At 37.3% G+C, this 13,222-nt stretch overlaps 1 protein-coding gene across 4 annotated transcripts in view; it reads right to left on the bottom strand.

The window, feature by feature from the left end:
• The window catches only part of sfmbt2 (Scm like with four mbt domains 2), a 53,130-nt gene that overhangs the window by 17,881 nt on the left and 22,027 nt on the right, over window positions 1-13,222 (bottom strand). For all 4 annotated transcript variants that reach the window (XM_030150082.1, XM_030150084.1, XM_030150083.1 and 1 more), the window contains one exon: window positions 3,510-3,598. In XM_030150082.1, the coding sequence (XP_030005942.1) occupies window positions 3,510-3,598 (89 nt within the window). The remainder of the gene's footprint in view (window positions 1-3,509; window positions 3,599-13,222) is intronic.

Here is a 13,222-nt window from a genome sequence, read left to right as displayed (position 1 = left end):
ATAATTCATCAAATCAAAATACACTCTTATCACCTGACTTAACTCAACAGTTCATTAAAGTACCATAAATTACCAACAAGTGCAATAAATTAACGAAAACAGTGATTTCATGGCTAATGCTCATTGCTTGAATAAAACTAATGTTACATTTATAGTCACTGAAATGATAACATTGGCTGACTAGAAACAACTATGCAAATGTTTTTTTAATATGAGATACAATGTGCAACAAAAAAACAATCAATATTTCACTTAATGTGCATTTAAATAATGATCATCATGATTATTTTCTATTAATAAAGAACACAACTACCATGGGCACCATCACCATCATACACTAAATAATATACTTAACACACACAGAAAAAAATGTTTCATGTTAGTGGTGTCTGGTATGACATTTTCATTATTTTATTCTACTTTACAGTTGCAAACTACTGGGTTTGGTTTAGGTTCCAAAACTACTACACAAAGGCTACAAGTTTACAGTTAGGATTTAAAGATAATCCTTTGGGATAAAATAAAACCTTTCACAATATTAACTATGTGTTAGAAAGTGATAGTCATAATTGCCATTAGTTAGAAATTTAGTTTGTTATCTCCGCCAAGGAGGTTATGTTTTTGCCAGGGTTTGTTTGTTTGTTTGTTTGTCTGTTTGTTTGTCTGTCCGTTAGTGTGCAACATAACTCAAAAAGTTAAGGACAGATTTGGATGAAATTTTCAGGGTTTGTTGGAAATGGGATAAGGAAGAAATGATTAAATTTTGGTGGTGATCGGGGGGGGGGGCACTGATCGTTAGTGTGCAACATAACTCAAAAAGTTCTGGACAGATTTGGATGAAATTTTCAGGGTTTGTTGGAGATGGGATAAGGAAGAAATGATTAAATTTTGGTGGTGATCGGGGGTGGGGGGGCCCACGGGGGGGGCCACTGATCAGCCTTGGCGGAGGTCTGCGCTCTCCGAGTGCTTCTAGTTTTTAATGTTTTTAATTTATTGAAGAAAATTGTACCTCTACTTTTTTATGTGTGAGGATTTTTCTCCTGTTCAAATACTTATAGTGACATATATAGAGTACCATTGGTGTATATTTCTGTTTTACAAATTTGTAACATTAAACATGAATTTCTTGACATAAGGAACCAACTCCACTGCAATGTTTATAGGTCTGAAAAAGAAAAAACTCAGCTATGGGAACATCTCAGTGCTTAAATGGTGTTAATAAACACCCCGACCTCCAAGATCTTATGTCGACACCCTGCACAACAGAAACTTTAACACCTTAATCTTTAGCAGATGAAAGAAGTAGTCTGAACAGCAAGAACCATACACAGAAGGGAACTTGCACTAAGCTCCAGGCAAGAAGCCGTCAGAGAGTTATGCCATTTCTGAGAAACGAAAAACGGGCACAAAGTGGTTTCTTTTATCTGATATGACCTCACATACTTCCTTACTTTGCATAGGACCATGTTCTCTGTTTAATGTCACTAAAGATTCTGGTATTTATCTAATGATGCACTCTAATTTCTTTTCACAACAGATAATGCATAATCTCAGTGTGGGCTCATTGGAAAACTGCCTCTGTTGTAATGTTGAACAAAATTTAATGCCAAAAAGTAAATTAACTGGGCTGAATGATGATTGCAAAACACTGCTTCAGATGGTATTTTTAGCTACAACAGAGGTGGAATGACTTGGGACTGAAAATGTCATTTCAGTTAACTGCAAATAATATTTTTCATGTATATTTTAGGAATACTTTTGGGAATTTTATGATTTTTGGGGGTAAATTTAATATTAGGTGGACCTCAAAATTAAAAGAAAACATTTTCAGTTCAATAAACTTCTATTTTCTTGCAGGATGCTGAATTAAAAAAGAACACTGAAAAGTATGCATTTCATTTCAGATGCAAAACATGTCCAAATATTTACTTTGGATGAAAACAGGTTCCTCAGTGTCCATAGTTTCATAGTTTGCAGATAAACCAAAGTGCACGAGCTTCCCTTTCTTAACCTTTTGTCCTACATCAATAAACTGATGATCTGAAGATATGACTGACTGAATGATAAACAGATGAGTGTCTGCATCACAGAGACACGTAGACGTCACAGGTCCCAACCAGCCAGCTGCCAAATCCTCCTCACATGTAGAAACGCGTAGGAACTTTGATGGCAATTGTTATTACAGATTACAGATGTCAATCACCTGGTTTATCATGAACTATGTTATTAAAATAAAACTTTTCAGAAGGAAAGTAACTTTCACAAATGAGCCTGATGATGTTAACTGACAAAGACACAAATACCACAAGGAAAAATGTACTGGACGTGCACTTTGAATTTTAATCTTGGCCTAAGTCCAATAGAATAAAAATAGCAATTTATGACTTAGGGAGCTTTCCTATCCACCTTGTTTGGAAATGCAGCTTTTTCTTTTTTAACCAAACCATATTTGCAGGTGCCAAACCTCCCCAAGAGCACACTGTGGATCAAACCGCCTCTCATTGGTTCACCCAGAAGAGGTGGTTGCAGCTTCACGGTTCACTTCGTTTACAGTGTGACCAAATATATGCACACTGCTTTACTTTAAGACTTAACACAAAGGTCAGAATCTCTCATCATCAGTACAAGATCTTGGTGATTAATAAGCGGAACCCTGGATGAAAGTAAATGCTGTGCCATTTATTGTGGCATTGCATAAGCATTGTGTGGCACAAAGGACACCACAATGAAAGTGTCTATCATCAAAGCTGAGAGGGATCCAGTGAAATATTCTGTGTGGGACTTTTTTGGTCCCTGCAAAAAAACAAAAAACAAAAACAAAACAAAACAAAACAAAAAAAACCAATATGAAAACATGAACTTGTTCTGTTTTCATGTGTGAAAATGCCCTAAAACCAACTATTTTTAATGAATGTTTTATTAACTCACCAATTTTATTGAACGTTCCGATTTTATTGGATGTCTTATTTAAAGCTGTTCTTCCTTTTATTTACTCTGTTGCACTGAAGAGGGTAAGCTCTACCTAGGTTTATTGTATAGCCATTGTAAAATGACATGAAAAATCTGCTCTATTCTATTTTATTCTATTCTATTGACATATTTTGGCTACAGTTTTCAGACGAACCTGCAAGTCTGTGAAGTGGATTTAACCCTGATGTCAAGAAAGAAACACAACACGCCCACACTTGAAAACCCTCGGCCTTCAGTCCAACCAAAGTTTTTGCACATATGGATGGACGGACAAACGGATGGATAGGCGGACGGAAAGACAGACGACGAACTGATGACAATACCCTGTGGTGAGGGCTGAGGGTAAAGACTAAAAGAAGGATTCACTCAGATCTTAGGTCTTGGTTTGTGTTTTCTGACAAATTTGTGACGTGTTATATAAAAGGTGAAACTGCAACAGTCAACTGATCAGTTTGTCTGAATGTTAACACCAGACAAAACCTGTCTGCAGATGTCGAGGCAGAAAGCCAGACAAGTAATGCCAAGATTTATGAACTGACCCCCTCCAACAGGTTTGCTGGAGCCGTCCTGGAGCCGGTCAAATCCTGGACCAGGAACTCAGTCCAGTCGCTGTACTTCTCTTTGATGGCTGTAAAGACACAAAAACAAAACACAAAGACTGAAAACACATGCATGCACAAAAAGAAGAGTATGTAGTGTGCACACAATGCTGTAGTGTCGTGGTAAATTAGTAACTGTGGGTGGTGTTTAAGGGTAGGTGAAAGGAAAAAGCATGCATGACAGCATGCATATACCATATTAAAAATAGGAGACACTACAGTTTTACGTCAAAATAGGGGGATGGGGTTTACAACCTCAAGTTTTAAGTTATTAAGGGGATTTTATAGATACAGAAATAATAGATTAAAATAACAAGACTGACTAATGTGGTTTGAGTCATTTTGTGTTATGATATAAAAGAGAGAGCTTTGTTTGTTTGTTTATTTACAGATCATGTACATGAGATCAGCAGCAGAAACAGAAACTGGCTTCATCTGGAGTTCTAGATACCAAAGGTTACTCATCTACTTCCCCTTTGAGCAGTAAATGATACATGAAATCAAACTGACTGTTCAGATTAAGACCATGAGTCCACAGGTTCAATTTGTGACAGAAGATAAATAATAATCAAACACAGAAAACATCAGATTCAACAAGACAATAAAAAGGATCCAACACAGAAATCACCATTCTCTGGAAAAATGTCAGAGAATGGTGATAAACGAGTGGAAATACAAATATGCTTCAAAATTACAATGAATTCCTTATCTATTCTTAAGATTTTTTTCTCTAAAATTAAGTGTAGCCAGGTTCACACAGAAGAATTTGGGAATTTATCCTCTGAATATCAAGTATGTTCCCAGATTACAATAGAAATGAGTGATTTCATGATGTTAACATGGCTATGGATCAGGATGTTTCATTCACCACAGACAAGGAACACAGGAGGTAAGAGGAGTCTTATATACGTGTATATATATATACATACACATATATATAGACCAGACAAATGCTTGCATGTATTTTCAGGCATTCTGGATGACAGCAAAAAAATGAAACTCTATGGCTGCACCTAATTAACATTTTCATTAGTGATTTATCTCCCATGTATTTTTTCAATTGAATAAAAGTCCATAAAAAATAAAAAAAAAATCACAAAACAATGAAAAGACTTTTTGTCCTGCCCATAGTTTAAACCCCTAAAATATCCAATTCACTAAAACATAAATTCAAAAAAACATTGACATTTGGGAGCTTTACATTATGAAGGCTTTGGATTATCAACATAGTTGCTTTAGCTGCAATTAATTTGCTGATGTTTGATTTAGTTCAGTTTATTGTCTAGATATGATGGGATTTAAAGTATTCATAGTCACTTGACTCAATGCACTGTTAGGAATTAAGTTTATGGTCACTTATCAAGTCTTAGCAGATGCACAAGGATTTAAACCACATCAATATAAACACACACAGTGAACAGCAGAAGGACCAGAGCTCCAAAGTCATGCTAAGAAGCAAATTCCAGTAAATTTGCATCGGGACATGTGGTTTTTGTCTACTTCCTGTTTCCCACAGTACCAAAGCCTTATATAATTTGAGTGTCCGTGTATTGCTGGAGCTTTACATTTGCTTTCCTAATATCAGCCCCTCTCCTTTACCCGCCCTCCGTCTATTCAAAAATGCAGAGCTTCTATTCTGAGGCAGAGGAAGGTGCTGAGTGGCCTTTACTGTGCTGCATGTTTTTCCTGTTAGTCAGCGATTTACACAGAAAAACCTCCACAAACTCAGACACTTGTTGGAATCACTGAAACGTTGCCAAATGAGTCACAGTTGCAGAATGACTACAACACAAGGTGGAAACTGACGTTCCCTGCAGCACCGATTAGCATCAAGCTAAAGCGAAAGTGAAACGCACTGAAGCACAATACTGCTGCAAATGAAACAAGGTGAATTCAGATTCAAAGGCTTTTCACATTTTCCTCATTTAGTGCCAAAAATGAGGTGTGGAAAGTATTTAAAACTGGCCTTAAACCAGTGCACACATTGTATTTTACAAGCTCAATGAGGATTTTGAGTCCAGAAATATCCACAATGCACACACTTGAATATGCACTGTTCAAATATACATCACAGTTGTGCCCTTGTTTTTAAACTGAACTTCAACTGGCTCCACAACAAATAAGAAAACATAAAACCTGCTGGATAAACATACTCAGAGGACTTTGAGACTTCAAGTGGAGGTGCAATGCAGGTGCCACCAGTTTTGGCCCATTTAACCACTGACGTGCAAATGATAACAAGCACCAATAAGTCACATGAACCAGCAAGGTCAGTGAGGAAGGCTAAGAATTTAGACTATGAATTTGTTTACATGACAGGGTAGCTTTAACCTGAAAAGTGCAGATACAAGGGTGGCCAAATTATTAGAACACCTGGCATAATAGAGGATTCATCTGTTTTTTGTGTGTGCTTTTTTTTTTTTAAATTGGCCATTAAAATACCTATAAAAAAAATGAAATATCTACAAAGTCATCACTATACTCTATATCATAGAATAGAGCTATCATATGGAGATTTAGGTAATTTTCTTTACAAAAAACAAGACTATGTCACTGTCATACAATCAAGTTCCTTGTGTGATGATTCCTTGTGGTGATGGTGATGTAGAGTCTGAAGACACACCAGTGGGATTCCATAGAATGTATAAGCCCTATCCTATCATCCAGTAAATATAAAAGTTAAAAGTGGACAAAAACAATAGGACTCACTTCATCTGATATTTGTTGTTCTCAGACCAACCATCTATCCATGAACATTATGAAATGAAATCATATTTTGGAGATGAAAACCTTCAATATTTTCAGATCTTTCAGGTGCTCTAATAATTTTGGCCACCACTGTATAATTAAGTAAGCGTTGCATAGTCTATATTATCATAGACACTTCAAATATGGACTGACTTGTCAACCAAATTACAAAAACCATTTGTTTCTATATTAGTAGACTGAAGTTCTACATGGGTTGCTAATGTAAAAATGTGGAACATCATCTTCTATATTTAACCTGGGAGCCCATCACTTTTGTGCTTCTTTAGTCTGAGCTGACCAGTGAGGCCCAGTCTGAGGGCTGAGTAACCCAGACGCCACATCAATATATTTGCATGGATACAAATAATCTCAAAGTAATTTGTCACTAAAGTATCCACAACTTTTTTTGTGGAGTCTGAAATTCAACCCCAACCACTTGCTTCAAGGAGGAAGAGGCGTTCAGAGTGGACAATGGATTTATAGAATCAATGAATTCGCCACTAGATCCTGCAGTTTATATCCTGACCCCTATAACTGTTTTTTTTTTTGGTTTAGGCAATAAAATCACAGATTCTGAGTCGTTTTTTTTTAATCACATATTTGCAGACATTTTCTACATTTAACCAAGCTCAGGTATCTTTCCCTAAACCTCTGAATTGTCAGCGTCTAAATGTAAATATAAAATTTGTTAAATTGTTATAGATAGTGTACATTTGATACACATGTATAATTCCATCCATCCATCCATTAGCCATTATCTTCTGTTTTATCCGAGGCCAGGTCGTGGGAGTAACAGTCTAAGCAGGGATGCCCAGACTTCCCTCTCCCCAGACACCTCCTCCAGCTCTTCCGGGGGCACCCCGAGGCGTTCCCAGGCCAGCCGAGAGACATAGTCTCTCTAACGTATCCTGGGTCTTCCCTGAGGTCTCCTCCCGGTGGGACATGCCCGGAACACCTCCCCAGGGAGGCATCCAGGAGGCATCCGAAACAGATGCCCGAGCCACCTCAGCTGGGCCCTCTCGACGTGGAGGAGGAGCGGCTCTACTCCGAGCTCCTCCCTGGTGACTAAGCTCCTCACCCTATCCCTAACGGTGTGCCCAGCCACCCTGTGGAGGAAACTCATTTCGACCGCTTGTATCCGGGATCTTGTCCTTTCGGTCATGACCCAAAGCTCATGACCATAGGTGAGGGTAGGACCGTAGATTGACCGGTAAATCGAGAGCTTCACCTTTCGGCTCAGCTCCTTCTTCACCATGACAGACTGGTACAGCGACTGCATCACTGCAGACGCTGCACCGATCCGTCTGTCAATCTACATGTATAATTGTTAATCACAAAATGTATGTTTGGTTCAGAGAAGTTCTGAGAGAAGGATGATGGCAACATTTTGTTCTGGTGACTCCACTGCAATATATGTCCTAAAGAGCAAATGTAACAAGGAATGAATCCCGTAAGTTACAGTTGTACCTCAATAAACCCTATTTCTACTTCTGCAGTTACACTGTGTATATGCACATACACACACACACATATATATATATATATATATATATATATATATATATATATATATATATATATATATATATAAACATGAGGTTAATTAAGTCTTATCTATAGGTCTTCCTGGATGGCTATTGATAAGTACTTGTGTGTGAATGGTACAGCAACCTCTTTTCACTCTATATGCTTCATAAATCTGTTCATTCATATTCTGTTCCATTTATGTTTAAGTGACTGGGAGAGCACAGCTAGACTCACTTGTTCTGTTATTGAAATTCAAGGCTGCATCAGTTTTCTCTTTTTCATTAATTAATCCCTCCTATCATAGACACTATATATCTTTTAAAGAACATTGCCATTGGCTTTTGTAACTTTGGACACTAAACTTTCTCATTACGGACATAATATTCCTTCTGAATAAATACCGTGGACAGCCTGTTCCACTGAGGCCTCTCAGAATTTAAATACATAATTGACTAATAAGAACAAATCAATAAATCCTCTTGGGGCTCTGGACCCCACAAGTCCTGTCTGAACCAGACCAACAGCTGAGGCTTTTTCTGCCAAATAAATCAAAATGTCAGCACAGGAGAAGCTGTTTTCATCTGACGGTAACGTGAACAGTGGACGTCTCTGTGGCCCAGACACTTTCTGTACGTCTGTGAAATAATAGTGCTTTTTTCCTGTGAGACTATTTTCCTTGCTCGCTGCTTCGTCTGCTGCTGTACGTTTGCAAAAGCACGCACACACAAACAGACGCACTGTATACACACTCCTGTGCAGAAATAGATAAACTATTTTTACAGATCCCTCCTAGATTAGTCATGAAGGCATTTAGAGCTCAGGCTAATGGCAGCAGCAGACGCCAAAACATGCAAACTTCAACCTCCTCTCCTGCTCTTTTTTGCCCCCTTTTTCCACCCGTTTTCTTACAGATTCATTACTGCAGTGCTTTGTATGTAAATAATTGTCTATTTTTCTTTATTTCCATCCTGGAGGCAGAAGACACACAGAGGTGAAAGCCAGACTTTCACATAACAATAAGTGCATAATTAACCTTGGTGGAGGAGAGCTTCAAAACACCCCCGCCTCCGTCAATGCCCTATTCAACGTCTCTCCTCCTCCTCCTCCAAAGAGCCCTAAGCTGCACCAAAGCCGGCTCTAGCCCTGAGAATTGACTATGCGATAAATATGAATGTATACCGTTTTTATTTAAAAAGAATTTGCATATGCTGCTGCTTCTCTTTTCTCTAAGCTTGTTTAAAATCTTTACTTACATGTCGTATTAAAGAAGAAAAATCAGCTCAATGTTTTTAGGTGCGATCACAGCAGTGCAACAGATTCTAATCAGAGTTAATGGGAGCAAATTACACTGATTCCCCTCTGTCTTATCCACTCATTATGTGCTGGCATGGAGATGAGCTGCCCTGAACACACGATGGTAGAAAGCCAAGTCAATTCAGACAATTACCTACTTCCACTTTAACTGACGGGCTTTCCAAATAGGCCATAGGCATAATCACTGCAGCACGTGGAGACATGTAAAATGTCACACAATGCAATTTGTGTTTTTATTACAAGACATCATGCTGTTGTGTTTGGCTGGACAGTTTTAGATGCCATATTGTTGACATTTTTAAATGCCCTGCTCATGACAGGCCGGGGGATATTAGAGCAGTTTGTGTAAACATGAATTAACTTATTGATGTATTAGCAGTAAGTGGCAAAGAGCCCTGAGGGAACAGAACAGGCACAGAAAAGATGTGTGTGTTTTGACGTCAGCTGCCTTTCACTGTGTCCTTCATTCATAGTTGCTTAGTACTTATGAAAATGACACTCTGACACACTCTCTTATGTAGTATTTAAACACAAAGGCATTGTGAGGTTATGCAAATGTAAATGGTTTGTGCAGGAAGGTCTGGTCAGACTAAAAGCATCTCACTCTGACTGCAAACTATACCTCCCCTAAATCTGTTTGAGTTTTACAGACAATGCAGTTGAGAGCTCTTTCAATATATTGCTGAGAGTATTTTTCTACAGAACTGCAAATGCATGCAAATAATAATCAAATAATCTCCTCTATCTAATAATGACATGCAGTTCCATGCAGTAAACTGTGTTGTGCTGAAAGATTTGCATCAGATTCCTCAAAAGTATGAAACAAAACTCTATTTGTTAGTGAATTATATATTTGGCTAAAATAATGGTGAACTTAAAAACAGAACAGAAGCATAAATAATAATAGTCATACTGTGAAAGATAATTAAAATACTGAATTTCAATCCACACCTGCTTTTCTCCAATTTTTCAATAGTACAATTTTGATGAATAATGAAAATAAACAGGATAAACTTACATGATGTTGGGATAAAAAAAAAATATGGTGTTTGTTAAAGAAAACCACACAACACACACACACAAAAAAAACTCCAAAAACTCAAAAACATGTGATTTAGTACAAACGATATTAAAAGACCAGTTCCTGGGTTGGAGCTCTCTAGTGGGACTGTTAAACAGTGTGTTGCAGAATCATTAATTCACATGTCGGTGTCAGTTCAGGGACAGGAGTCCCAACCTTGATCATAACCACTTTGCATTTTTTAATGTTTTTGTTGGTCTGATAGCAGCTAAACTCCTAAAATGCTTCACATTCAGACACACACAGAGCGCGGGACAGGTCTATCTCAGAGTGTCATCTGCAGCAGGCTCTGGCAGGAAGCAGTGTGGTGAATTCATTATGCAAATGAGCTCTGTCGGGATCTGTTCAGCGAGCAGCTACCTTACCACATGACCAAACTTGTGATGAGGCCTAAAAAAGCTCTATGTATGAATGACGGAATGTATCCTACTCACATGCAAACACACATACACATGCACATGCACAAGAGACCTCATGTGCAACCTGTCTGAACACCTCTTCATAATATTACTATATATAGTAAAGCGTTGTATATGTCTTCTTTCTGATATGTCAACTAAATCTGAAATCCACTTTTTACACCAGCTGTAAAAAAGGGTCACAGTAAATGATTTACCTTTGTAGAAGCTGAATCCATTGTAAATGTGTATATTGTGAAAGAACAGACATAGACTAATCATTTTGATATAAAATCTATTTATATTTTTAAATTATCAAGCAAGTTAAAAGTCAACAATTATTCAGATGTGGAGGTTATGCAGTAATTAAGAGTGAGGTGGAATACCAACACAATATGACCATCTTCCAAATGACTTTTTAATGTCTTAAATTTAGAAAATTAAACAACAGAAGTGCTTGCAGTGCTGCAGACTAATGGGCTGGTCTTGCAAACACAGACACTGATTAATGCGGGCGCTGATTTGATGAGCACAAAAGCTTTGCTGAATGCATCAGTTAGCAAAAGGGCCATGTGAAGTGGAGGAGCTGAGCAGGACTGAGGCTGAAGAGGGAGGGAACGGTGAGTAAGCAAGTTTGACGACAGATTTAGACACGTTTGTTTTATGTGATTCATCAAATTCCCCTACTTTCAAAACAGTCAATATTTAGGCTTGTGGACTGGGAGATTGAAAAAAAAAAAAAAGAAAAAAAAGAGGTGGGACTTGATATGAAAGGTACGGAGGCTCATGGGAGACATTTTAGTTGCAGTGTAATGCACTATAAGAGAATAAATGCATTTTCTGGCGCAAGTTTACACATAAAAATGTCTCTCAAAGTCTGGTAAAGGCTCATACTGTCTTCCAAATATAACAAACTACCCCTGTCAGATAAATGAATTACCTACAATAAATAATGAAAATATCTCTGCCTCTCAGACCTAAATGCTGCCACATGAAATACCAGCAGCAGTTAGAGAATGATTCAAGTTCTGCCATCTGATATTTCTGTGGGCCCTCAGGTGGGGTGTGTTTTTGAGTTCATAATAAACACAATTTGATATGATACTTTACAAAATGTCGTGGCTGTTGTTTCATGTGTAACTAGTGATGGGCATTATGTTCCTTTGATCTTTTTTGGGGGTTTTTCCCATCCATTTGTTTTGTCTTACCAGAGGTTTAACCCTCTGGTATCCCGTCCAGCAAGGCCCTTACTAAGCACCAAGTGTGCCTTTTTGGCACACTTGTGGAATAATGTCAAAAAAAATTTCATACAGTTTGCTTTTAATTCTTTTACACTTTTTTCTATTTCATCAACTTGAGCCATAAATAAAAATACCAAATACTCAATAATTGTCACATTTTTTAACCCTTTAAATGCCGTGTTTGTAATGTAAACAAACCATTTTTTGATGCAAAAAACACAAAAAATTAATTTTTTCAATATACAACATAAAAAGTGGATCACATATTATTTGATTTTTGCAGCCTGGCATATGTCAATGATTAACTCCAACACTGGTTAATTTGCATTATTATTTTTGGCGCTAGGTCAAATGTTAAAAAATACGAGCATCTGTCACCAAGTGTGCCAAAAATGCACACCTATAAATCAAACTATTAAATATTATATACTGATTTATTTTTCTGCTCTAATTTGATTTTATTTTTGTAAATCAAAGTCAGCCCTAATCATACATATCAAATGGAAGAAATAGTGCGTTTTAGGCACACTTGGGAGATAGATGGTAGTCTTGTAATTTTCTTTTGTTTACAATGTGCACATTTTAGTTGGTGGCCAGAATTTTAAAGATCATGCAAAAATGAACAAGTTTTGAATTCTAACTTTATTTAAATTGTGAAAAATTATATGAAGTTTTTTAAAACGAAGTGCAAAGTGTGCCTAAAAAGCGCACCTGGATACCAAAGGGTTAAAGGAGGATTAATGTCATTTTGATCTCATTCCAACAGAACACTGTTTGTTATAAATTTGTTTTTTCAACTGACCTGTTTACATTGGCCAGTATTTCTTACATTTTGGAATGAGATGGCTATTGTAGCTTCTCTGTGAGGACTGGACATGTGAAGATGTAGCCGACTGCAGACACCAGGTTTAAGATTACACTAACTGGGTTCTGAAACTGAGACCCAGTCTGCAACATGAACAGCCATGGACTTCAGTTAGTGCGTCTATAGACTGGTCCTGAGAAAACTTCAGTTATTTCATGCACTTTCTTAATCCATGTGGAGTTAATTTGTAAAGTTAATCTACTTTCACAGTGTTCTTGATACTGAATTGAATATATGAATCAGATTGTAGCTCAAGAACATAGAAGTCTGAACTAATCATTTTGGATATTCACTGGATATTTTACAAACTGTGTATTATATTACTGGAAAACCTGCCTTTGAGCAAGTCAATAAATCACTCCTGTCTAGAACTTTTACTGTTACTGTGATGTTCAGTTCCACATTTACTGATTCATTACACTGTGCTTCATATCTATTTATTAAATAATGTCTCACTTAGATGTCCAGTGCAACAGTTA

The sequence above is a fragment of the Sphaeramia orbicularis genome, chromosome 12 (genome assembly GCF_902148855.1).
Source record: "Sphaeramia orbicularis chromosome 12, fSphaOr1.1, whole genome shotgun sequence".
In the NCBI taxonomy this organism is placed as follows: domain Eukaryota; kingdom Metazoa; phylum Chordata; class Actinopteri; order Kurtiformes; family Apogonidae; genus Sphaeramia; species Sphaeramia orbicularis.
This window is presented reverse-complemented; position numbering and strand designations above follow the sequence as displayed.